Source organism: Prionailurus viverrinus, chromosome A1 (genome assembly GCF_022837055.1).
Source record: "Prionailurus viverrinus isolate Anna chromosome A1, UM_Priviv_1.0, whole genome shotgun sequence".
Taxonomy (NCBI): Eukaryota; Metazoa; Chordata; class Mammalia; order Carnivora; family Felidae; genus Prionailurus; species Prionailurus viverrinus.
The window spans coordinates 115,427,198-115,454,244 of record NC_062561.1 but is presented as its reverse complement, the minus strand read 5'-3'; the positions used below and the strand labels follow the sequence as shown (position 1 = coordinate 115,454,244).

General features: G+C 39.6%; 1 protein-coding gene across 2 annotated transcripts; it reads left to right on the top strand.

Moving 5' to 3' along the window:
* Positions 1–50: 50 nt before the first annotated feature.
* On the top strand, positions 51–26,510 carry ETF1 (eukaryotic translation termination factor 1). 2 transcript variants are annotated; one of them, XM_047872501.1, is made up of 11 exons: positions 51–197; positions 358–461; positions 16,442–16,617; positions 17,129–17,268; positions 20,576–20,714; positions 21,655–21,845; positions 22,678–22,807; positions 23,756–23,911; positions 24,284–24,348; positions 25,126–25,273; positions 25,556–26,510. In XM_047872501.1, the coding sequence occupies exons 2-11, from the start codon at positions 376–378 to the stop codon at positions 25,636–25,638; spliced, it is 1,314 nt and encodes a 437-aa protein (XP_047728457.1). In that variant the 5' UTR covers positions 51–197; positions 358–375; the 3' UTR covers positions 25,639–26,510. The 2 variants fall into 2 exon arrangements, with proteins under 2 accessions (XP_047728457.1, XP_047728534.1); XM_047872578.1 differs by lacking the exons at positions 51–197; positions 358–461 and adding an exon at positions 485–588.
* The last annotated feature ends 537 nt before the right edge of the window (positions 26,511–27,047 follow it).

Below are 27,047 nucleotides of genomic sequence, written 5' to 3'. Positions count from 1 at the left end.
GCACCGGCCCCCTCCCTTCCGCCCGCCGACTTCCACTTAGCCTCTGGCGGAGGAAGTGATGTCACAGGCCCCATGTGAGCGGATTGCAACACATGCAGCTGCCTGGAGAGAGGGAGCCGGTGTCCTACGTCAGAGCCGCCGCCGCGGAGCCGCCGCCGGGGAGGAGCAGCCGCTGCCGCCCAGGACTGGGCCCTTAGGTAAGCCGAAGGAGGGAAAAGCCAGCGACCGCCGCGGCGGGCTGCGCGGGGCAGGAAGAAGAGGGCCTCTCGGGGGTGGCAAGGAAGGGGGCCGCTCTGCCCCAGCGGCGGCGCTAACTCTGTGGTCTTGGTGTCTCCGGGCCCCGCCGGGCCGCTCTAGGGAGGAGGAGGCGAGAAGATGGCGGACGACCCCAGTGCTGCCGATAGGAACGTGGAGATCTGGAAGATCAAGAAGCTCATCAAGAGCTTGGAGGCGGCCCGCGGGTGAGCGCCGCGTCCGGCCCCCCCGTGCCCTCTTGGTTCCCGGACCCCTCAGGATGGCCGCCCCCGCGCCGCATGGCCGGATGAGGAGAACCAGGCACTAGTCAACTCCCGCCTTCTGGATCTCTGGGTAGTAGCCCCCGACCCAGGGGCGAGGGTCTGCGCGGTTGGCCCGAGAAGGGATCCTTCCCCTGCTTCGGGGCATAAGGGGCCCGGCTCCCGGGTCTCGGACCACTTAACCCCTTACGTGAGAGGTCATTGCTACTTTTGAATCTCTCCCAGGCATTTGAATCCAACACTTCCCTCTTCGACTCCAGGTGCTGCCACCCTACTCGGGTACTTGGGGAGAAAGGGCTCGGCCTTCCTTTCCGAACGCTCTTCCCTGATTTCCTCTCTTCTTCCTTCATGTTTCTCAGCCATACCTTATTAAAATGGCCTCTCCCTCCTGTTTTTCTGAGATCCGAGTGGGTGAAGTTTGGATGGGACAGGACGGAGACGTGGTCAGGGACAGCCTCTTTCTGACTTCCTCTGATATCTCTGGGTCTTCCAGCTCTTCCCAGATGACTTCCCCCAAGTCCTCTAATTACCCCCGGAGCTTCCTGGTTTTAGCTGTTAAAGTATCCGCCTATAAATTGAAAATGCCAACATATGCGGGGTCGGATAGAGGGGACATTTTGGTTGCCTGGGTCTGTATATCCAGGAGAAATCCGGATTATGGGGCAGTTGATGTGAACTGTTAACAGGGTCGTTTTTCTCCTCTCTCTGGAACTTTCAGGGATAGAGGTTCCTGATGTACTAGTGCTTGTTGAAATTCATAACTGAATTAGATGGGCTTTGGGTCTCCTTTTGTAAATTTTGTGGATGTGCACTATGGAAATGTTATATTGAAACTGGGTGTATATGCTCCTTTTAGGTTAACAAAGAATTACTTGGTGAAGTTGTGTCAGAGGTACTCCCCTTTTCTCACTTTATTTTGTTCTTTTTCCAGTTGTAGGAACTTTTTGGTTACAGGAAGTGGCCCAAAAAAGCATTTGGAACATGACATATTTGTATGTTTGAGCATTCTTAGAATAGCAGAGTGCCTTGCCCCAGGCCATTTTGAAGGTTTGTTTTCAGCACAAGAATTGTGCATTCTGGTTTCCAGTCCAGGTTTGTCTTTGATTGGTTGGCTTACAATGATAGGATTAATTAAGCTTTTAATTGTTACCCTATGAAATTGTTACCCTATGAAAGGTGTACTTAGTTACACCAAAGAGCTAGGGTTGATAATTGGTTTTGCCATTGTGTCTTGTTCTTACTAAGTTAGTGACGTTTCTGCTTGAAATGAAGCTTCTGAAAGTTTGGCTCAGTTTAGTGACTTGGGCTTTTGCTAACTCTTTCCCTGATGGAAATTGAAGGTGGCAGCTTATTTTTTATTTAAGTTTGTTTCTTTGAACTTAATAAAATACTCAGACTTATATAATAATCTTACAGGAACTTGAACCCAGATGGTTCTGTGCCATATAGTAAATTGAATAATTATTCCCCAAGTGTGAGCACATTATTACAAGAGGGGTAATACAGGTCCTGACCCATTATGTCTGATGCATTACTAGGAATTGGCTAGCCAGGTTCTTTCATTTCACTGGGATCTTCTGTTGTGTTACTTTCAATTGAGTATGGCTTTTATGCATCATTGATGCAGTGTTTAAAGTTGGATATGACCTGTAGATTTGTTCTCTTACTACTTTAATTTGGAGGCAGGTTCACACATTAGAATCTGCATACGTTATATTCTCTTAGGAAGTCTAAAATAAATTAACGATTATAATTTATTGTCTGAGTGTAGTAACATTAAAAATAAAACATTGCATGTAATAACAGCATTTCTTTTTATGGCTTGATGAAGGAAGTTAATTCTTACATTTGTCCCTTGCCATGTTACCTAGCCACTTGAAACCTTTAAGCTCCTCTTTACAGCTTTTAAAGGCTTTATCCCTTTATTAAGCAAAGTTCAGTAAAGTTTAAAGCTCACCAAAAATGAGGTTCTTAGTGACTACTTTTTAGTGATGAAGTTAGTTTGGACATTTTAGACCAGAATTAAAGCTTTCTCAAATAGCTGGGAGTAGTCTTTTTTAAACAAATTATGTGGTTGATAATCATTTCCTACTTTGCTTTTATTCAGGATTTGATCGCATCTTGATCCCATGAAAATTTTAAATCTTGGCTACTTCTGGGTATTAGTAAAGAGTCAACAAGTGTATTCAGCTTGCTTCAGAAGTTTCCCAGTACATACCAATTTCTTTTCAGGAATAGCAAGATTTCATGTTCATGGCTGAACTGTATTATGAGAAATGTTTTCTTAACACTAAGATATTTTAAGAAGTGTAATGACATTTAAAGACAAACTGAATGACCAAATGAATCTATACGTACTGGTGTTGGGCAGCCTGTGGATTTAAGGAGAAAACTGAAAATGTTCAAGCATGGTTATTAGCACTAGATAGTGAAATTTACTGGTGGATAATAGAATTGTTTTTGAAACAAATTTTTCCCCCTCCCAGTAGTGTTGAATTCTGGGCATGAAAATCAGATTGGTTTGTTTTTAACAGCTATAAAGTATGGTGTGATAAGAGTAATTTTGAAATTGAGTCAATTTGTGATTATCTTTTGATAATATTAACTATATTTAGCTTTAAAAGGGAACTGCTGCAAAATGGACTCACTAATTAAGTACATCTGAACAGAGTGAAGTTTCTAAGCACATACTTTATGGAGTAGTTAGTATGTTCTAGACACTGTTAAGCAGTAAGCTACTTCATTAATCCTGGCAGAAAGTGTTGACACCATTTGATAGCCGAGGCGTTGGAGGCCGAGAGGTTAAATAACTTGGTATCTGAAGTGTAGTAGAGCCCAGGGCTTGAACTAGTGTGTTACACAGTGCAGTGGATATATTAAATGTTTTCAAAAAATATAAGGCTGGATTGACTCAAATTGTAATCTAAGCTATAACAGCCTTTTAATGTTGTCATATCTGTGGAAGAGCATTTATAAGAGCCAAAATGACTAACATAGGGAACTTGGCCAGGAGTCTTTTTGTAGCCCACAATGTACTTAATTTTCTGAATTGAAAGAAGTATTAGTCATATAACTTAAATTTAAGTTAGCTGAAACAGACCTATTTAGTATCATGTAAGTTTAGTTGAATGTTAGTTTCTGTGTGTGTGTTAAATAATATGCCGCTTTTTTTGGTATACGTAGTCCCACTTAATGTTAGTGGAAGTTCTTCCTGGTTTATGATTCTCCATCGTTGGCTTAATGGGGACAAATGTGTATGTAAGCCAAAACTGGAACTAGAGCCATGTGAATGGAACTGTGGTTGTGGGTATTCTGGGTAAGGAACTAAAGCAAGTGGAATATAATGTTACAAGAAAGGTAGGTGGGGGGAAATTTTTGGGGGGTGGGTTGGTTTTTTCCTGCTAATGTTTTTTTGAACCGTCAAGAAATAGCCCCAGAAATAAGGATGGAAGCTTTATAGTTTTCAGGTAATAAAATCATTGCCAGAGCCCGTTATAGCCAAGGACAATGGTACATGTGAGAGACAAGGTTAGTTTGGGCTAAATTGCATCTGCAGGTGTCAGAATACTTTTTCACTTATTTTGATGGGGAACCTTGTATATGTCAGAAATAATGAAGGCTCAAATAACCCTTGTTTGAAGATCTGCACAGTTTGTAAACTTTATTTAGGTCTTCTGTAGTGGTCTTTGGCATTTTTAAATTTTCCTGTTTAATTAAAAAACAACTTGTAGATATTTTGACTTTGAAGAAAATAGAAATAATTTGGCTATATACATCACTGTCTTTTCTTTCCCAAAATATAGCTTCTTTTCTGCTGTACTCTTAAATAGTTCTGAAACCAAATTGGGAAGAGGGTCCCACACCAAGCATTTTTCCAGTCTTAGAGGGTAACAGCTGAGTGTCCTACAGTTTAATTCTAGTATTACATAAACTTATCATCTGATCCCCTAAGGTAAAGTTTTCAGTCCCATAAGACTGCCCCCATTTGTGTTAAGTCTGGGCTTACCCTACTTCTGACCTACAGGCTTTAAATTGGGGGCTTAATGATTTGCTAGAATGGCCCGCAGAACTTAGGGAAATACACTACTTAGATTTACTGATATATTATAAAGGATACAAATGAAGAGTACTTAGGGTTAGGTCCAGAAGCATCTGAGTATAGGAGCTTCTGTCCCTGTGGAACTGGGGCATACATCCTAGGTTAACCAACCCAGAAGTTCGCTAAATCTTGTTCAAGACATTATAAAACTTCATCTGTAGATTGTCCCTCCTTCCATGCCCCAAACCTTACCCAGAGGTCTTTGGATGGAGCTGAAAGTTCTAACCCTCAGGTAGTTACCTGGCCTTTCTGGTGACCCCCACCCCATTCTGAGACCCACCCTTAGTCACTTCATTAATAAGTCTGGTGTGCTCTTTAGAGACTCCTTATGAGTAACAAAAACCTTCCATAACCTAGGAAATCCTAAGGGTTTCAGAATCTTTGTCAAAAGCTGTGGACGAAAACCACATACATTTCTTATACCATATAACCCTTTTTTTAAATAAATCTCTATAAAATTCTTCACATTATGTTGAATTAAAAGTAATTTTGTGAGATTGTTGAATAGGTTTTTTTTTAACCTTACAGACAAATAATTTGGACAGGCTATGAATATGATTTGAATCGAGTAAAGTATATTAAATGTGTTTGAATACCTTCCCCAAGTGAAAATTGTTGGTTAATAGAACATTCACCTAAATGTCGTGTGTAATGTTCTCAAAGCCATGAATTTTAGATACTTTTATTTTTACTTAGGTAAAAAAAAAAAAAAAGTCAAAAATTAGAATGTTTTTAATTTCTTGAGAAGAGATGAACGCAGACCAAATTACAACTACAGACAGAGGTCTTAGCCTCTTAGTAAGAGGTCAGAATACAAATGCCACCAACAGGTCTGAGCCATGAGAAGAGAAAAAAGGGAAGAGAAGATATTTGATAGGGTGTGGTAGCCTTCATGCACTCCTGAGTGTCATTGGTTGCCTGCCTCAACTCAGAACTAGTTCTAACAGCTGTTGATTCAGAAATAATGTTTTATGCACTGTGAACCTAATGAACAATTACTGTCTTTGAATTTCAATCCTTGACAGACTTCTCATTGTAGTAGCAGATATACTTATCCTTCCAGGAAGGGAAGGCTTACTGTGGACACACTCCTAGGTAAGCACAAGTGTCTAATTAGAGTAACTTTTAAGGCCAAATGCAGTGTGGATTATAGGTGTCTCCCCCCCACCCCCATACACACAGACCAGTTGGAACCTTTTATCAGAGGGCTCTTTTTCTTAAAAGCTTGGAGTTTGAGGGTGTGCTCAGTGTGGCCCCTTGTGCCGGATGTTCTCTTGTGAGAAAACTTAAAATAAGTTTAGGAGCAGAGCTGAATGGTCTTACATCCTATTTGAAGAGTCCGAAGGAAAAATTTGCCTCTTTTCCCTAGACCCACTGCTGAAACTAAGAATTAGAACAGCAGAAATTTCTTCAGAGTCTGGCGTGTTCTCTATGGATCTCAGAATAGAACCTTTTTGTAGGATACATTCTATAGGTGTCTATTAATTCTTCAGCAGCCTGTTATCTTTTTTTTTTTTAACATTTATTTTTGAGGCAAGAGAGTGCACGAACAAGGGAGTGACAGAAAGAGAGGACGACACAGAATCCAAAGCAGGCCTTAGGTTCTAAGCTAGCCACACAGAGCCTGATGTGGGGCTCAAACCCACAAAGCACGAAATCATGACCTGAGCCAAAGCAGCTGCTCAACCCACTGAGTCACCCAGGTGCCCCTCAGCAATCTGTTACCTTAATGAGGGGGAGAGGGATTAGAGAGAGGGCTTTGAGGCCCTTCTTTCCAGCAGGTTGGAAATTAGGTTTCTTGTGGGCAATTTACCCAAAGAGCATGAAGTTTCCTTTGATAACAGCTCTATCTAATGCCACTGGACACACTTTAAACCTTTGCCTGCTTTGTATTAAGAATGGAGACTTCCCAGGGTGCCTGGGTAGCTCAGTTGGTTAAGCATCCAGCTTCAGCTCAGGTCATGATCTTGCGGTCTGAGTTCAAGCCCCAGGTTGGGCTCTGTGCTGACAGCTCAGAGCCTGGAGCTTGCTTTGGATTCTCTCCCTCTCTCTCTGCCCCTCCCCAGCTTGCGCTCGCTTGCTCACTTGCTCTCTCTCAAAAGTAAATAAACATTAAAAATTTAAAAAAAAAAAAAAAGGAAACTTCCTTGTTTCTTATTTTTGTCACTTTCTGAACAGATACCTTTTCTTTCGCTGAGTATCAGTGAATGAAAATTAAGAGAAATAATTTTTTGCTCTCTTCTCACCTCCCCCAAAACATAATTGAGTTTTTACAAGCCATAATTTCATTATTCTCTTACAGATACAAAGATGAAAACAGATTTGATTCTTACATGTTATACATTGATCGTGTTTCCTGTGCTTTAATCCAGCTCTTTCAGTCTGCTTAATTTGTATGTAATTAACAGCAGTTTTCAAACATGAAGTTTACATCCAGTGTATGCTGTGTCTTTTGTCCCCATCCTTCCTATCCAGTTCAGAGGACTTGCTGTCTTCAGATGCCTGAAAACTACCTCTTGTCATGCAGATTAACTTGGGGATATTGTGCCTGTGCTCTTCTGTTTTCACATTTTCATTTGATGCTCTAAGGTCTCCTTGAGAAGAATGTTCTTAGTCAAAACAAAAGATTTTTTTCCCTGCCACATTTGTGGCCCTCTAAATCAGATATTTCTCCAAACTCACATCCAGAGTTCTAGATATATAAAAATTGAAGCCTACAAATGCATTTTTACTACTAACCAGTTAGCTTACAAACTTAAATATCTGTAGGTTGGACACTGGACATTTTGAAAAAAATGTGTAATGCAGTGAGAACATGGTCTGACACACAACCCTGAATTAATTATATGAACCATTTCCAGACCCATGTTAGTAAGTACAGAATAACACAGTACATGTTGAAGAGGGGTGTGCTGTAAGATGATGATTAGGGTCTAGAATGAGGTGTTGGACATTATCAGATACCAAAAAAGGTTGTATAACTACTCAGGCAGATTTCCTAGGCAAGGCAGGTACTGTCATAGATTGTTACCTTGGGCAGTAGTATTTGGCTGATACAGTATCTTTGATACAGTGATGGAGTGAAGCTGTAACTGCTCTATGGCTTTGAAATTGTAATTGAAATTCATTTTTGATTGAAAGCCAGTTAGTCTAAAATTAGATCCAAGAGCTTTGTGTTGGTTGATGGTTGGTGAGCTGTCAGGGTATTGAAATAGCACAGAGCATTTGTGCATGTGTGCCTTGTTCGTAAAGTTGGCATGACAAAGCTTAAGACAGTCCCAACAGTTTGCCTTTCAACCTAAATAAACTTTCATTTGCAAGTAATGAAAAGTGCTGATCCCCAAACATTAATTCCTTAATACCTCTGGGTGTTTTTAGATTTTACTAAAAAATATTCTTCCTTTCTTGGCTCCTATTTTCTGGCATCTTCTGGGCTTAATGACTACATTTAAGCAAAGAGAATTCTCAGGAAAGACAGGGTTAGAGGTTCGTGGCTGAGATGTGTTTTAATAAAACTAGTTTTCTAAAGATGAGGTGAATAGCCTACATTTTGACTCCTCACAGCAATTCTGTGAGGAAACTATTGCCATTTCACGGATGAAAAAATTGAAATAAAGAGTGATTAAGTAGCTTGCCTAACATCACGCCCCACCCTGGTGAGGGGCAGTGCTGGATTTTCTGTTCCTACTTTCCTGATTTCAAAGCCTGTGATCCTATTATATATACCACGCTGCCTTCCTCTTTGATTGGTATTTCTTTGCTAAGTAGAAACATCTCCCATTCCCTTCTGAAAGGAGGACTCTTGTCCAAGGAGATTTGCATTTTACTAGAGGGAGCAGGTGTGCTGAGACCCAGGAGCAAAGATAAAAGTAAAACAGACATGCTATTTGCAAATCTACCCAAGGAAGAACTTGAGTACCAAACATATTTACTCTTAATGAGCATCGCTGGTGAGGGAAGTAACTTGGGTTTAAATCCTTCCACAGAATTTCATTTTGTGTATTAGAACAGTAAGAAGAAGGCAGTGGCTTCTGTTTTATGTGTAAAGTACTTATAGTGGTGGTAAAGAAACATCAGGTGAACTATCTCATTTCTAGGATTCCTTGTAGAACACTGGTGCCTAATGCTGGTTGTGACTGCTACCTGTAGGCTTTGCCTTGATGTGAGACTACTAGAGAAATTTTCCAGCTTCTGCTGCTCCCTGGTGGAATATTCCACTAGGTTAACTTTGTGAAGTTGTTAAAATTTTTCTTTTTTAAGACCAAATGAATGCCTGTAATTGTATAAAAAGGCATCAGATACATACATTTTTGTTTTGGGTAACTAAGTAATTGTAGTGCTTTTGAGGGTAAAATACTAAAATGAACCTTTGTAAGCTTTCTGCTGGAAATTTTTGGGACATGTGAGTTATTCTTTTCTTTGTAGAAGCTGTTTTAATGTCTCAGTATATTCAGATCTTGGACTTTGTCCCATCTGGTAATGGCTTCTGACCCTAAGGTCAATTGCATAAACCAATTTCTGGTAATTCTGTTTAGTCTTTTGAACAGTAATAGAATCCTCCCTCCTAGTTTGGTATTCTCTGAACTGTTTATAAAAGGCAGGCCCATCCACCTCCAATCTGCCTCATAGATGATGAGGGGCCGGGGCATCAAGTTCAGGATGAACAAAATTAAGCAAAAGAAGACACTTTGGAAGTATTGGTTTTGTTATGTTTAAAGACTAATGGAGTGATTTGGGTTTTTTAACGAAGCGAAAGCTGGGACACTTAGTCATTTCTAGGCAAATGTTGGTTCCTCTCCAAAGACTAGCAAAGTTTTAAATGGTAGTTTAGAATAAATCTCTGGTGTTTGCCTAGAGGAGACCAAATATAGAAGATCCTCTTTCTGATGTTAAGAATTAACCGTTTGTTTATTCATCAGATTCATGTGCTAAAATGATGTGTGCCCTTAAGAAGCTTCTATAGACCTAGTGTAAGCAACATGTTATCTTACTATTTGATACTTGATGGAAGAGAAAGTGGGGTTAGATCTTTGAAGTGACTGACAACTAGGCAGAAGTAGTGGCTAACTCTGGGTTATATCAAAATAACGTGAACCATGCCACAGCTGTAGGATAAAGCTACTTAAGCTTTTGTATAATAAAATTATTTAAAGTGTTAGAGGGGAAAGGATTTCTGCTTTTCTTTATACAAAATTGCTTCTGCTCTAGCTGTATTAATTTGAACTGCATTTTTGGTTTGGTTCTTTTGTTCTGTTGGAAGATTTGATAAATCCTGTAATCTAAGAATGGTAGTTGCCTACCACAAAGTCAGCTTTTATCTCTGGACTTACTCAGATTCAAATAAAACTTACCACCATCTGAAATACCCCCCCCCCCCCCACTGTGCTTGCTGTCATGTTAATTCTTTCTGATTATACTACTAAAGAGCAGAGGGGTAGAGTACATGGAGCTACAGTTCCATCTGGTTACCTTTGAATGAGCACTTACTATCTGCTATCCATGCTAGGTACTTCACCTGTATTACAGAACCCTCATGACCTTGGGAAGAAAGTAGAAACTGAGGTCCAATCTGTGCTCCTGGGGCACCTGCCTGTCTTATTTGGAAGAGCATGTTGATTCTTGATCTTAGGATCATGGGTTCAAGCCCCACATTGGATGTAAAGAGTACTTAAAAATAAAAAATCTTCAAAAAAAATCTGTGCTCCTAACCAGCCTCCTACTCTGTTCCCATATTAAACCCATATCAGAAAGACTGCTGTAGTCTCAAAGTTTAAACTTGGTATGTTTGGTAAAAGAAAAATAGAAACCCCATGGTGAATAAGAAATACAGACAAAGGCAGTAGAAATTGGAGAGGAACTCAATGATTTTTCAGCTGGTGATCCATATAATGTGGCTAGCTTGGCAATTATCAGAAATGATTTGACTGAGATTTAAGTTGAGTTTTTTGAGCTTGAAAAGGGGATGGTGGGAAGCCTTGGGCATCCATATCCTAGGCACGACTCCATCAAACATTGAGATGAAAGCTCCTTGGTGAGCACATACTCTAAATCGTAATTACAAAGTATTATAGGCAGTCTCTAAAGTGTTCTGGTTCCTAGCCTGAAAGTAGTTCCATTACATAAGAGTGAGGAGAGGGGTAGCAGGACATTTGTGTTCTATCTGGGAAAAGTTGGACAATTCATTGTGGTTGTATTGCTGCCAGGAAGGGTAAATGACAGCATCTTACCTCCTGCAGGTGGGTTCTGTGAGTTGATCTTCTTTAGGTGTGGATGAGGTCATGGAATTTGAGTTCAGCTGGCCAAGAGATCCTTCTTGCAGACGCAGAAAGCTAGCCAAACCAGTGATTCTCAGCCCTAATTACACATCAGAAGTGATGCTGATTCTGTTGGAATCAGTCATTCTGAAAATTGAGACTCCCTCTTAATCACAGTCACCACCACCGTCACTGTCCCTATTGGGGGAGTGATGGAATCAAGGTGGAGGAAGGGGAAATTTTTGTTGCTGAGCATTTGTTTTGCTCCTTTAGAAAATTTTCCAGAGATTCAGGGTTCTCATGCAAATAGGTCACTGAACTACGAGGTTTTTTCTTTTTCCAGTTACCTTTCTAAAATGTTCTTGAGCATTATTGATGAATCTTAATAAGCTCTTTACAAGTGAAAGAGTGCCTAGATTTTCTCTGTGTGTCATTCATCAGAAGGTACCTTGAATCCAAGGCTGGAATTCTGAGACCTAAACTTAAACACATCCCATAGTCCAGGCTTGTTCTGATTACCTTGCATTTTCTTCCTGAAATACATTATAGTTCTGGTACTTCAGGTAACCTTATAAATGTCTCTGTGTTAATAGTGCTCAGGCAGGATTCACAAAACCTTGGATGGATAACTGGTGGCACTATCATAACCTCTCATCTTAGGGAGAGAAACTTTTCCTTCAACCATCTATTTGAGACTGAAGGAAGGAAAAGCTGTCAGTTCTTTATTTAAATTCTCTTCCTTCCTGAGTTTTGTCTAGTTTTATTTACTGTCTGCATTTAGTCTATTTACAACTACTACTTCCTTCTGTCTCCCAAATATTTTACTTCTCAGAAGTTAGTCTCTGAAAGCATTGATGAACTCTTCTTTGATAAGGGAAAATGCCCCTAAAATGGTGAGAACAAGAAGGAATCTAAGAGCAGAAGCCCCTGGGAGCCCTATGTGGCACATTGTTGTGTATTGTCTGTCTTGCTTTGCCCAGTTTTTACAACCTGCATGTGAATCATTGCTGTACCTTATAATTCACTAACTCTTAAATGAGAGCCTTTTGATTTTTGAAAAAGGATATAGTGGCAAAGCAGACCAGTACATGAAAACTCTTAAATTTAAAAAGGTAGTAGTTTGTATATGTAGCCAGCAACTCCTTGGTGAGAGTTTTACTTCTTGTTCTTCCCTGTGGGTTATTCGGGTTACTTTGAAATATTCAACTTCCTTGGGGAGCCTGGATGGCTCAGTCATTTGAGTGTACAACTCATGATTTTGACTTAGGTCATGATTTCACAGTTCTCAAGTTTGATTTGAACCCGGGGTCCAGCTCCACGCTGATTGTGCAGAGCCTACTTGGGATTCTCTCTCCCTCTCTTTCTGCCCTTCCCCTGTTGTGTGTTTCTGAAAGAAAAAAAAGGAAAGGAAAAAAGGAAAATTCAACTTCCTTGATTTTATTTTTGTGTTTACACAAACTGGTCTAGCGACCTTGAGTGGCTTGCCTTGGGGGTAAATGAGCGGTTATTTTGTTTGGAAACTTTCCTGGTAAAACTTAAATATGCTTCTGTTAAACCCAACATAAAAAAAAATTCGGATATTATCAAGTAGCCTTTAAATTTTAAAATAGAGGCCATCCATTTAATAAAGATGAATTCAAAAATTTAAGGTGCTCCCCCTCACCTAGGAGAGAGAGAGAGAGAGACGTAAAGGGGAAACTAGTGAAAGGTCATTTTTTGAGCATTAATCAAAATTCAAAGGGAGTAGGAGGCCAAAACTAACTTTCAAGTAGTGTTTCAGATTTAGCAACTTGGTAGAATTTTTTGTTTGTTTGTTTGTTTGTTTGTTTGTTTGTTTGTTTTGCAAGCTACATTTCTGAATTACTTAAGTGGAAACCTATGGCAAGATAATGTTCTCAGGTGTCTTCATTACTTTGTCCTGTAGAATGTTACATAGTTGTAAGTGTAAGGTTGGTTGTCCAACTCTGGTGCTATAACAGCAAAGTTGCTTAATGAATGCTTATCTTCTTAACCTATCTGCAGTGGAAAGTAAATAGCTGCTTATCTTAAGGTCATTGCTTTGTCCTCTGCATGATTATCTTGCTTTAAGGATTTCCTTCAGGCATTTTAGGTTCACTCAGTGAATTTGTCCCAACATCCTCTTTAGCCTTAAATTTTCCATCCTTTGGGGTCTGGTGCCTGTTGACTTCCTGAGCTGAGCCTTCACCCCTGCTATCCTTGGAGCCCCTTCTCTTTCCATTCCCTACTGATTGCCTCTTTGCTAGTTCCATCTCCTAGGAAACTACTCCGTAAATCAGAGCACGTCAGCTTTTAAAAACTGAGCCCTTTTGAGAAATAACTCCTTTGATCCCTAAAGATTCCAAGAGCCCGTGGGATAGAGAAATACGTTCTTTTGAGAATTGTTAATCTGAGAATAAGCACAAGCTAGTAAAGTCCATATTAAAACTTCTCATATATCTTCTTTTTTCCCCATTTTGTATATTTTCCTATTGTGCATAAATTGACAGCCCGTTTAGAGACAGGTAAATGGCAACTACAGTAGAGACCATGTTTGAAGTTAAATTTACGTGTCTAATGTTTCCAGTCCCTATGAAAGCAAAGTCTTCTCCCCCTAGCCTATCGTGTTTGACATAACTCTGTTAAAGACTTATCTGAAAGGTTCTTAGGAAATTTCCTTTTTAGAAACCTAGAAAGATAAATTACTGGAAGAAAAGCAGTTTGTTACAGTTGGTTGCTTAAAAATAGGATCCAACGAACTCACTGACAGTAAAGAGCATTTTTCTTTTTTTTGTAATTGAAGATAACCATTTGTTTCATTTGGTAATTCTTTTTCCATTTAGTCCAGAAACTGGAACATGGCCACAGGTAGAATTTTATGTAGAATTTTTTATTTCTGGGCACCTTCTCCTGGTTTAGAAAAATTCCTTTTATGTAGTTGTATTGTGAACATTAAAATGAAAAACATTTTAGAGAGTGACACACCTGACTTAATGTGTGTTTGTGTGTGCATGAGCAAAGGATTGTCCTGAAGCAGTTTTGTTTTATGATCATTTTGATTGTGTTTGTGATGCCAAGTAAAGCTGCTCCTCATAAATTTGCTTGCTTCTCTGGTTTGGCTAGAATACTTGTTCCCCTACCCAAGAGGTGGCAGCAGAGCACACACCATACTTTACCAGGTACTGTCATTTGTCATTGATCAACTTGTAGTTCATTGAGGAAAGTATCGCAAAGGTTATGAACTGACCTTCTGGGTTTTAAATAGAAACCCCAACAGAAACAGTGCCAGTTTCAAAGATAGAAAATAAGCTGATAATCTGAATGTAACTATTCTGATAGTTGGAAGGGCTAGATAGGCAGCTTGTCTGCTTATAGAAAAAACTTGTATTGCAAGGGAACTGAGGGATTTACCACTTAGAAGACTTTAAAAGGGCAAGGTCTTATGTAAATGAGGTCCCTTTCCAACATTAATACTGGGAAAAAACAAATTTGCGGGATTAATTTTACTATATGAAGATATTTTTCCAGACATTTTAAAATTTCAGATACCTGTGGATAAAGGTTTTCTCTACATTTTATTGTAGAGTGCCCCCAAGAACTCCTAATTTAAAGAGAATGTGTGCTTTAAATTATTGTGTTATCATAAATGAACTTTTAGCTTTTGTATTGTGGCAGAGTACACACAACATGAAATTTAACCATGTTGGCCAATTTATTTATGCAGTTAAGTAGTGTTAAAAATACGTTCACAATGTTACGCAACCAGTCTTTAGAACTCTCTTTATCTTAGAAAACTGAAACCATGCTAAACAACACCCTATTTCCCCTTCCCCCCAGTCACAGCAACCCACTGTTCTTTTTGTCTCTGTTAATTTGACTACTCTTAGATACCTCATGTAAGTGGAATCATACAGTATGTGTCCTTTTGTATATGACTTATTTCTCTTAGCATAAATTGTTCAAGGCTCATACAGATTGTAGCATGTGTCAGAATTTCCTTTAAGGCTGAATAATATTTCACTGTATATATGTACCACTTTTTTGTGTTACTATTGATCCATCAAATGGATAGATGGACGTAGGAATTCTAGCCATCTTTTGGCTGTTGTGAACATTGCTGCTGTAAGCATTAGTGCCTAAGTATCTGGTTCCCAGTTTCACTCTTTGGAGTATATACCCAGAAGTGGCAATGCTAGATGATGTGGTAATTCTGTGTTTATGTGAACGACTGCCATGCTGCTATTCATAATGGCTGTGTGACTTAACATCACCCAGCAAGACATAGGGTTCCAATATCTCCATGTCTTTGCCAACACTTGTTGTTTTGTTTTTTGATGGTAACTATTTTAATGGGTGTGAAGTGTTTTTGTGTGTTGATTTGCATTACCCTGATGATTAGTGATGAGTTCATTTGTTTTGATAATGTAGTTTTGTGTTTGCTTCAAGTAGAAGTAGAAATATTGAAATGAGATCTTGTTAATAAATGTCTGGAGAATGTAGCTAAAAAAGGTTTTGGCATCAATACTGAGGTTATACAGAAGTTGGTGGCTGCTCAAAAGGGACCTCCCACGTGGCAAGGCTTTGATAGTAGTGTCCTTCATAGTTCAGAGTTTGGTCCTGGTTTTGAATTTTAGAAGCTGGAATTTGTTTGAGCACCCTGAATTGGCCAATTTCTCATATATGGGGTGTGTGTGTCTTAGATTGAAAAATGATTAATATGGGGGCGCCTGGGTGGTTCAGTTGGGTGGTTAAGCGGCTCTTGATCTTGGCTTAGGTCATGATCTCATAGTTGGTGGGATTGAGCCCCACGTTGGGCTGTGTGCGGACAGCAAGGAGCCTGCTTCAGATTCCCTCTCTCTCCCTCCCTCTCTCTCTCCCTCTCTCTCCCCCCCCCCACCCCCCCTCCACACAGTGTGTCAAAATGAATTTTTTTTAAAAAGTGATTAATATGTAAAATACGTTTAGAGAAACACATAGAGTAGATGTATGATTTCCTAATTGGGATGTTTGTTTGAATTCCAAGATTCTGCTATTCCTATTAGGAACTAGTTTAGTTCCTAAGGGTGCTAAACTAGTGATTTTAAATTTTCATGGTGAGCCTGGAATTTAAAGAAAAGGAGAGACACTATGATATTCAGTTATTTCATCTAGACTTTGTAAAGACTTGTTGTATCATCCTGTGGTGGCTTCTCCCACTGAAGAACCACCAGATTCCAAGCTTCTACCATGGACTCACTGTCATATTCCAGCCTGTTATCACCCCCTTATGAAAGCTTCTCTCTTTGCCCTTGAAGAATGAGGTGTTTCCCAAGCATCCTTTAAAGTGCCTTACTACTTTTTCTTTTGGCTAGCTAAAATTGATTCAAATAATTGAGTACCTATCACATTCTGATCACTTTTCCTAATTCTGGGCATACTTTGATTACACTGGAATAGTCCCTATCTTCCTAATCACTGAGAGTGATATATTTCTATTTTAAGGGGATTTCATTAGCTCCCTTTACTATGATAAGCATGAATTTAAACTCTTGACTTATGTGGTACTTGAACCTCTGATGTTACTCTTTCTTTCACAGCAATGGCACAAGCATGATATCATTGATCATTCCTCCCAAAGACCAGATTTCACGAGTGGCAAAAATGTTAGCAGATGAGTTTGGAACTGCATCTAACATTAAGTCACGAGTAAACCGCCTTTCAGTCCTGGGAGCCATTACATCTGTACAACAAAGACTCAAACTTTATAACAAAGGTAATCTAGAATTTGATCATTTTCCTCCTCTATTGTGTTTTGGTTATATTTTCCACTTTGATCCTGCCATGATGCTTTTGGTCACTATTGTATCTTTTTCAGATAGCCATCAGCAATTTACCTTTGGCCTTGGAACTTACCCCTCTCTCCCCTTTTTTTTTCTTTAAAGCTAAGTAGTAGTTACTTAAAAGTGTAAATCCTCCTTTTTTAAACATCTCAAGTATTTTTAAAATTAGGGAGAGAATTCTGCCGGAGAGATTTACAGATATTTCTGCTTTATTTAAATTATGACTTAAAGGAACCAGGGACACGGGGCACCTGGCTGGCTCAGTCATTAGAGCATGTGACTCTTGATTTCAGGGTTGTAGGCTCAAGCCCTCCATTGGTTGTAGAGATTACTTAATAAATCTTTAAAAATAATAAAGGAGTAGGGACAGTACTAGGAACATTTTCTATTAATTGAGGAAAATTAGCTATAGATTTAAGTAGAGAAATTGTGTGTTTTTTGCAGTACCTCCAAATGGCCTGGTTGTTTACTGTGGTACCATTGTAACAGAAGAAGGAAAGGAAAAGAAAGTCAACATTGACTTTGAACCTTTCAAACCAATTAATACGTCATTGTATTTGTGTGACAACAAATTCCATACAGAGGTAAGAAGTTCAAACAGTATTTTCATCATCCCAGAAAGAAACCCTATATCCATTAGCAGTCATTACCATCCTCCCCCCCACCCCCCATCCGTACCCCCGCCTCCCCAAGATCTCTCAGCTCTAGGCTACCATTGATTTTGTCTGTCTCTCTAGATTTCACTTATGCTGGGCATTTCATACAATGGGTAGATTTTTGTGACTTGTTTCTTTCACTTAGCATCAGTACTTCATCCTTTTTTATTACCAGATCATATTTGCTATATTTGATTTATCTGTTCATCAGGAATATTAGGAATAATAGTGCTCTGAACATACATGTACCATATGTGTGACCATACGTTTTCATGGGAGGGCAGTATATATACTTAAGAATGAAATTGCTGGGTTAAATGGTAACTGCTTAACCTTTTGAGGAATTGCTAGACTATTTTCTAAGTCATTGTACCACAAGGCTGGGTATTTTCAAAAAAAAAAAAAATTATACATTAATTGTGACACACTGAATGACCATCATGTTTGAAGAAAGTGCTAAACTGGGTTTGGAGAACTGGTTAGAGGTGAAGAAATAATTGCCTATCTCTCCATCTCTCCCTGTATACCCATGATACTTGCCTATATTTCTTGCATCCTTAGTTTTCAGTTCACAAATTATAAAACCTTTAGGACTGTAAGAGCTTTTATTTCCCCATGAAACTTTTGAGTGACAGAGCTGCCATAAGATAAAATTTAAGGGTGGAAAGGAAACCTCATTAGAGTGACCTAAATCAGTCAACAGTAGAACAATCAGGAATTCACAGCTGGCTCCTAGTTCAGTCTTTTGCTTTTCATCAACTTAGGGAAAAACCTCTACAGTGGAATTAGAACTGACATTTGTCGACACAGTTTACAATGGATGATTTCTGCTAACTTGACAGGAAGTCCAATTCCAGTTGGATCTTGGTTCGTTGCATAGATGGTTGAGACTGTTCTCTGGGCTATCTTGCCAGCCTCTTTTTTTTTTTTTTTTTTTTTTTTTTTTAATTTTTTTCCGGGGCGCCTGGGTGGCGCAGTCGGTTAAGCGTCCGACTTCAGCCAGGTCACGATCTCGCGGTCCGTGAGTTCGAGCCCCGCGTCAGGCTCTGGGCTGATGGCTCAGAGCCTGGAGCCTGTTTCCGATTCTATGTCTCCCTCTCTTTCTGCCCCTCCCCCGTTCATGCTCTGTCTCTCTCTGTCCCAAAAATAAATAAACGTTGAAAAAAAATTTTTTCAACGTTTATTTATTTTTGGGACAGAGAGAGACAGAGCATGAACAGAGAAAGAGGGAGACACAGAATCGGAAACAGGCTCCAGGCTCTGAGCCATCAGCCCAGAGCCCGACGTGGGGCTCGAACTCACGGACCGTGAGATCGTGACCTGGCTGAAGTCGGACGCTTAACCAACTGCGCCACCCAGGCGCCCCAGTTGCCAGCCTCTTTTTGGCGAAAGCTTCATTGGGAAGGCTCTTAGCTACCATGTCCCACTTACCTGTATCTAGTTTCATGAAAGCAGATTTCAAGTCTTAATTTAAGTAGTACCTGTTATTTGTGTTATCTAGCTTTTATTAAGCTAGCTTCATTAGTATTTCTAAACCTTAACCCTCCCAGGTACTCTTTAATCTTGCTAGCTTTGTTTATTTTGGCTTCAGCTGATATGTTGATAACTAGATGTGAATGTGACATGCTGTACAACACAATTTATGTCGCTTCATCAGGACAATTACACATTCTTAAGAGGGATAAGTATTCCCTGATGAGCAGAATTATTGAAAACCTAAACTAATCAAGCCACCTAACAGATTGTGACATAATGGCACAACATTCATGTCTTAATGCTAATTTTCAGATATGGTATGATTAAAGATTGATTACTAATGATTAATCTGCTTTCTGGTCAATTCTTAAAGGAAATATTTTCTTCCTTAGTTAAAATGGAAAGGGTATTTCTTAACTCCAAAGAAGCCTGGCACCTAGGAACTAGTCATCTACCAGGTGTGCAGATTTCCATCAGGAAAACTCTTGACCCATCTATATGGGTTCCAGGACTATTTAAATATTTGTTCTTTGTGGGGATAGAACTATGGGGATATAATTATAAGCTAACCTAGAAGGAGAATTTTCCCCCAGAAAAACTCCAAATCATTAGCTATATAATACCTTTAAAATAAAATTGAGTTTTAGGGGTGCCTAAAATTGAGTTTTAGGTGGCTCAATCCGTTAAGTGGCCAACTTCAGCTCAGGTCATGATCTCACCGATTTCTGAGTTTGAGCCCCATGTCGGGCTCTGGGCTGCCAGCTCGGAGCCTGGAGCCTGCTTCAGATTCTGTGTGTGTGTCTGTCTGTCTGTCTCTGTGTGTGTCTCTCTCTCTCCCTCTCTCCCCGCCTCCTCTCCCTCCCCCTCCCTCCCCCACTCACATCTCTCTCAAAAATAAACATTAAAAAAAATTTTTTTTTTTTAATTTTTTTTTTTTCAACGTTTATTTATTTTTGGGACAGAGAGAGACAGAGCATGAACGGGGGAGGGGCAGAAAGAGAGGGAGACACAGAATCGGAAACAGGCTCCAGGCTCTGAGCCATCAGCCCAGAGCCTGACGCGGGGCTCGAACTCACGGACCGCGAGATCGTGACCTGGCTGAAGTCGGACGCTTAACCGACTGCGCCACCCAGGCGCCCCTAAAAAAAATTTTTTTTAATAAAATTGAGTTTTAGGTCCTGATACCATTAAGGGTGTTCAAGACATATATGTTAAATGAAACATTTCAAATCTAGATCTTTTTGTAGACTTTCTGGGTTTTCTCCTCATGGACTCCTTCTCTAGAGTTGATTTACAAGATACCCTTATTTGCTATAATAAATGCTGCCTGCTAATGATGGGATAATACAGAAAGTGACCTGATGGAGGTTAGCTTTTTGTACTGTTGTTGTTTTAGAGTTTGGACTTTTCATTTCAACATTATGTTCCATGGATTGCCATCAGTCTAAATCAAATCAAGGATAGAATTAATCTGAACCCTATACCTCTCTTGGTTTTCTATTCATGTGTCCAGGTCAGGTTTGTTGAAAGGCTTTCTATCATTATTGTTGCCGTTTTTCCCTGCATCTGTTTCAAAATTGACCGTATGGCTTACATATTTATAGCTATAGTCTAAATTATTCCATAAAATGACTTTAAGTACTCCTACCATTGTGGATGGGGTAAAAGGGCTTGTATGTACATCCTTTTGGATTTTGTCTTGACCCTAACAAAGCTTTGGGATTTATTTATTGTGTGATAACTTATGTTTGCTTTTCAGGCTCTTACAGCACTACTTTCGGATGACAGCAAGTTTGGCTTCATTGTAATAGATGGTAGTGGTGCACTTTTTGGCACACTCCAAGGAAACACAAGAGAAGTCCTACACAAATTCACTGTGGATCTCCCAAAGAAACATGGTAACACAGGAGGAGAACATGAGCCCATTTTGTGTCTAGCAAAAAAGAAACAAATAGTACAGTTGACCCCTGAACAACACATATGGGTCCCAACCTCTGTGCACAGTTGAAAACCCACATAAAACTTTTTTTTTTTTTTTTAAGTTTATTTATTTACTTGTTTTGAGAGGAGAGACAGAATCCCAAGCAGTCTCCATACCCAGTGCAGAGCCTGTTGGCAGGGCTTACTCTCATGAACTGTGAGATTGTGACCTGAGCTAAAATCAGGAGTGAGTCAGATGCTTAACTGACTGAGCCACCCAGGCACGCACTTTCGCCCCCCATCCCCGCCAAACACACACATACAATTTTTGACTTCTCAAAAACTTACCTACTGATAACCTATTTTTGGAAGTCTTTACCATTAACATAAACAATTGACTAACACATGTTTTGTATGTTAATTATATTTTGTACTGTATTCTTTAAGTTAGGGAAAAAATGTTAATGAGAAAATCATCAGAGAGAAAATACATTTACAGAAATACACTGTGTTTTTCTTAAGGGTCAACTGTAGGGGCACCTGGCTGGCTCAGTTGGTAGAGCGTGCAACTCTTGATCTTGGGGTTGTGATTTCAGTCAAGCTGCACACTGGGGGTAGAGATTACTTTAACAAATAAGATATTTTTTTAAGGGGTAGTCAACTACATAAAGGGAATAACTCCAGATGAGAGTCATCATGAAATGACACATGACTCATTGGTGCTTATGATTCTTCTTTTGATAAGATAATTGGTATTTATTCGGAAAATGTGTATAAGTTTGTGCCAAACATTCATTTAAAATAAATAGTAATTTTTCTCTGTCTTTTTGTTAGATAATGGCATGATTCGTTTTTAATTAACAAGTTATTTTGTACTTTTTACTAATTACCCATTTTTTCCCACTTTTTGTGTCAAAGGTAGAGGAGGTCAGTCAGCCTTGCGTTTTGCTCGTTTAAGAATGGAAAAGCGACATAACTATGTTCGGAAAGTAGCTGAGACTGCTGTACAGCTCTTTATTTCTGGGGACAAAGTGAATGTGGCTGGTCTTGTTTTAGCTGGATCAGCTGACTTTAAAACTGAACTAAGTCAATCTGATATGTTTGATCAGGTAAGTGAGAAGTAGATGCTCTGTTAAGTTGCTAGGTGAGAGTAGTGGGTCCTCTGAGCACTGGGACATGCACATCTTTTTGGTTTTCAAGTGATAGATTTCATGTTTAAAAACAAGTTGACAGAATTTCATGTTTAAAAACAAGTTGACAGGTTTTTATTAAGAAACACTCCTCCACGCTTTTCTGGGTCTTCTTTCTCTTTGAAAACCAACCATTTTTAGATAGAATCATTATGGTCTGGTGGCAGCTTCTGGTTTAGTGAATTGCTATAATTAGCCTCAAAATGGAATGTGATTTCAGAGAAAGTAGGGGTTTTTCTGGTCTTCTGATTTATTTCTGGAGGTAAATAAAGCAGTGAAACTCCCAGTAATATGATAGAGCTGATTAGCCTAAAGCATTTAATCCAAAAAAATCTTTTGGTCTGTGACATGGACTCAGGCATAACACATTTCAAAGGTGCTCTTGAGAGGGAGTAGCATTATATGGTAGAAGTCTCAACCAAAGAAGTGGTGTTGTACCCAACCACTTTATATGGCAGGAACCAATATCCTGTTTCCTTAACAAGGAACTTAGTCTTGTTGGTGATTAATGAGTTGTCAAATCTAATCAAATGTGTGATATGACTGCCTGGGGAAGTTACATTTTACAGTGTTGCTCACTGAGACCTGCTCATGAACATACTGGGCTCTTTCCCCGTATTCTCCCTCTTTAGACTTTAGTTAGAAGTGGTTAAAGACCCATTAAGAAGAAGTGTGTCTTGGTCAAGGTGTTTTGAAGTACTAATGATCCCTTTTTTTTTTTTTTTTTTTTTTTTTAATGTGTGTATGTCAGAGGTTGCAGTCAAAAGTTTTAAAATTAGTTGATATATCCTATGGTGGTGAAAATGGGTTCAACCAAGCTATCGAGCTATCTACTGAAGTCCTCTCCAACGTGAAATTCATTCAAGAGAAGAAATTAATAGGTATCAGTGAAATGCAACTTACTTATTATGTGAAATGTATTTGTATGTATATTTGTGTGTGATTATATATATGTAACAAAATGCCAAAAGGGTAAGAGGAAGATTGAACGTTTGTATTAAAATCTTCCTCAGTGGAGTCATTAATCTTCCTTTATTCTTGAGTTCTAGTAAGTGTGCTTGTATTTCCACTCTTTTTACCCTTTGGCAATAGGAACCAAACTTCAGTTTTCACGTATTATCTTTTATAATGCAGTGGTGAATAGAGACCAAATCAAAGATTAATCTGGCCATTGGGGCACCTGGGTGGCTGAGTCGGTTAAGCATTGGCTTGGGTCTTATTCTTACGTTTCTTGAGTTCCCCGCTTGGTTTTGTGCTGACAGCGTGGAGCCTGCTTGGGATTCTCTCTCCTCTCCTCTCTCTGCCCCTCCCCTGCTTGTGCTCTCTCTCAAAAATAAATCTTAAAAAAAAAAAATCTGGCCATTATTTGGCTTTGTTTCTGATTTATGGAGCACACATTTTTCCAAGTGGTTGTGTATTTGGCCCCGCTATTAACTCTTGAGTCAATTTCTAGAGCCTCAACTAGAGTGGTAGGACTTTTCACAACTTTTGGCTCTTATTTTTAAGTTGTTATTTTCTCTCTCTTGGGTTTTTTTAAGTTTATTTTTTTATTATTTATTTTGAGAGAGTGCATGTGTGCGCAAGCTGAGGAGGGGCAGAGAGAGAGAGAGAGAGAGAGAGAGAATATCAAAGCAGGCTCCACACTGTCAGAATGGAGCCTGATGCAGGGCTTGGTCCCACAGACCATGAGATTATGACCTGAGCCAAAACCTAGAGTAGGATGTGCAACTGACTGAGCCACCCCTATCTCTTGGATTTTGAGCCAGAAAGTCTATTTCTACAAAGGAAACTTTTAATATATGTGCTTCCTCACCTATCCTTCATCACAGGACGATACTTCGATGAAATCAGTCAGGACACGGGCAAGTACTGTTTTGGAGTTGAAGATACACTAAAGGCTTTAGAAATGGGAGCTGTAGAGATTCTAATAGTCTATGAAAATCTGGATATAATGAGATATGTTCTTCATTGCCAAGGCACAGAAGGTATGAGAATTAGAAAGTTAAATAAGATTATGGTTTGTTGGTGACCTCTGTGTTCTGGAAACCTGGGGTGGAAATTTGGGAGAGGTGGCTTCTGTCTGCGTAAACTGTTTTGCATGAACTGATAAATGTCTGCTTAAGACTGTTAAATTTCCTGAGGACAAGAACTGTATCTTGAGTATGTTTGGTGTTTACTTACGGTAGGAGCAGTATACCTGGTAGACATTAAGTGCATGCTGACTAATATTGCTTATAAAAAGAAGGTTGATAGAATGAATTCAGAAGCCCTTTCATCTAACCTGACTTATCTCATGGGACTTAAATCTGCTAGTGTATAAGAACTAGGTTAACATACTTTTTCCCCCAATACTACAGAGGAGAAAATTCTCTATCTAACTCCAGAACAAGAGAAGGATAAATCTCATTTCACAGACAAAGAGGTATGTGATTGTTTTCCTAGTTTGGTAATAAATGCAAGGAAAGGAAATCTATGTTAGGGCATTGGCAAAGTAGAATATCAGCTTTGAGATACCAGACTTCATACTCTTGGCAGTGGGGGGCAACAGGAGGTGGTCACGTCTTATATGCTACATGCCTGTCTGATTCCAAGGAAGGAGACCGTGCCATGAAGTAGTTAAATATTCTCATTCTTGAAATAGTAAAGAGGAAGATTTGATTGACTAGTGCCTCTTCTGCATTGTGAATCCTGTGCTGCTTTCTTCACTCACTTTATAAGCTTTTGTACTGAAACAGCTTCTGCAGCTTTGGTCTGTATGCATCACCACAAAAGTGTCACCTGGCCAGCACAGATCACTTAAAGTTCCTCAAATTCTGAGTTGAAGGACTTTGTTTTTCACAAGGTTGCCCTAAAAAGTAAATCTGGCTTGTCTCTTCTGGGCTGTTAAATGAGTGCAGCCTGGAGACACTTTACAACAGCCTCACTTTAGAGACAACAACAGGAACCAGAAGTTGAAAAACTGCTAAGTGTGTGTTGACATTTTATCATTGAGCCAGAGCCTGAGGAGGAATGTTATTTGAAATAGAACTTCTGTGCTATTAGAATTATGTCATTAGAAACCAGAATTCACATAGAGCATGGCACACCCACTTAATAAGGAGAGAGAATGAGAATGATCGTGGGTCCGGGAGCTAGGGTGGCTAAGTCTTGATTACATCCTAATCCCATTTTTTCTGTATCTTCATGGTCACCCTTGCAGACAGGACAAGAACATGAGCTGATCGAAAGCATGCCCCTGCTGGAATGGTTTGCTAACAACTATAAAAAATTTGGAGCAACGTTGGAAATTGTCACAGATAAGTCACAAGAAGGATCCCAGTTTGTGAAAGGATTTGGTGGAATTGGAGGTAAGTAGCAAATAAGAAAACTAAACTTACAGCCAGGGTCTCAGGCCAAAGCTTTCCTGGCTATCCCAAAATCAAGCTATGAGATGAAGTGTGCTCATCCAACGAGGCAGAGGCAGGAGGTTGAGGCAGCACATGGTTGCAGGTTCCTTGGTTGGAACTGTATTTTTTATCATCATCTCTTTGTTTTCTGTAATTCTACAAGGGAATTGGACTTTCCTTATTGAAGTGAACCCTCCCGATCCCAGGAACACTGGTGATTTACTCTTTGATTTGCTTTCCCAGGTATCTTGCGGTACCGAGTAGATTTCCAGGGAATGGAATACCAAGGAGGAGATGATGAATTTTTTGACCTTGATGACTACTAGGTAGTCGACATGGGTCCGGCAAAACGTGCCTCACCCTCCAGCATCCAACCCAAGGAGCATACCCGTGGTGGAATCCAAACAGATCCCTGCCTTACAATTGGAACATTTCCAGAACTTAATCCATGAGCATTGGATATTGAAAAGAAAACCGAAACAAAACCAGACCCAACCCTACACTTTGGTTTGTCATGGTGTCAGCGCAGCAGCCTACAACTAAGTTCCTAAAATGCCACTTTGGACTAATTTAAAAAAGAATCCCAGTTTTTACTTTTACTCGATGGTGAAATTGGTTGCTCTTGTATTTTATGAAAAAAAAAATGATTTTTTTAACCTTCATACATAGAATCAAAAATACTTTAACTGCTGTAAACCTTCAAAAGTTAATAGAAATGAGATCATACTGGTTTGTTTCTTATTTTGATTGGAGAAAAATTGCTGCATTTCGCAGTGACCCATTTACATGGCATTCTCAGCTTAGACTGCATAAGAAGAAATACATGCGGTGAAATGTTGGAACCATTTTTTCTTGGTCTCTGTTTAATGTTGAAAGGGTGAGCTAATAGGAGGCAATTTCAACTTCACTCCCTCACATTACTCCTCCCCCCTCCAGACTGTCAGTTTCAAGGATGCAAATTGCATTGCAAAGTCAAACTGACACAGGAAGCATTTGGGCCAATGCACTGTTCCCTTTCATCTGTTTTGCAGGCGCATTTGTGCCCAGGGTTTGGGAGCCCTTGGCATCAATTGCATTGATAAGGGTTCCCATAATCTTAGCCTACTAGAAACCAGTTTGGGATGGATATGATGGGGCTTCTGTGCTATTGCTGGGATTGGGAGAAATAAAACATGCAATTTAAGTGGAAGCAAAGAAATTTAAAGAATATTTTATTTTGCTTGGGTCTGTCCTTGGTAAAAGGGAGATGGTTGTGTTTTCCTTGTGTTGGATGGCATGATTATGTGAATGTTTTGATTTTTTTTAAGTGAACTGCAAGGTTTTTCACAGAACGACTGACAAGACATGTATGACTGTGCATGTAATTATAAACCCCTGACCTCCTGGTGGGGTTGGAGCATCTGTTTCAAATATGGGACTTACAAGCACCTCTCATATGAGAAATTATGGGAGGGGGGTGGGAAGGGCAGGGGTGGGAAGGGATGGGACACAGCTTCTGGCACCAAGGACTTAACTATTGTTGGATCCAAAAGTGGGCCTGAAAACCTGAAGCTCACGCTTCATAGCTGGGTTCTAAGTTGGATTTGACCCCAGCTGACATGCAAGGTCATGGCGTGCCCGAGGTGGTGACAGTGAATAAAGTGTATAGGATGTGCCCAGTGGTAGCAATGGAAAAAAGTATACCAAATGGACTTTGAAGGACCAAAGGTTTTTAAAAGTCAATTGGTATCGTTCC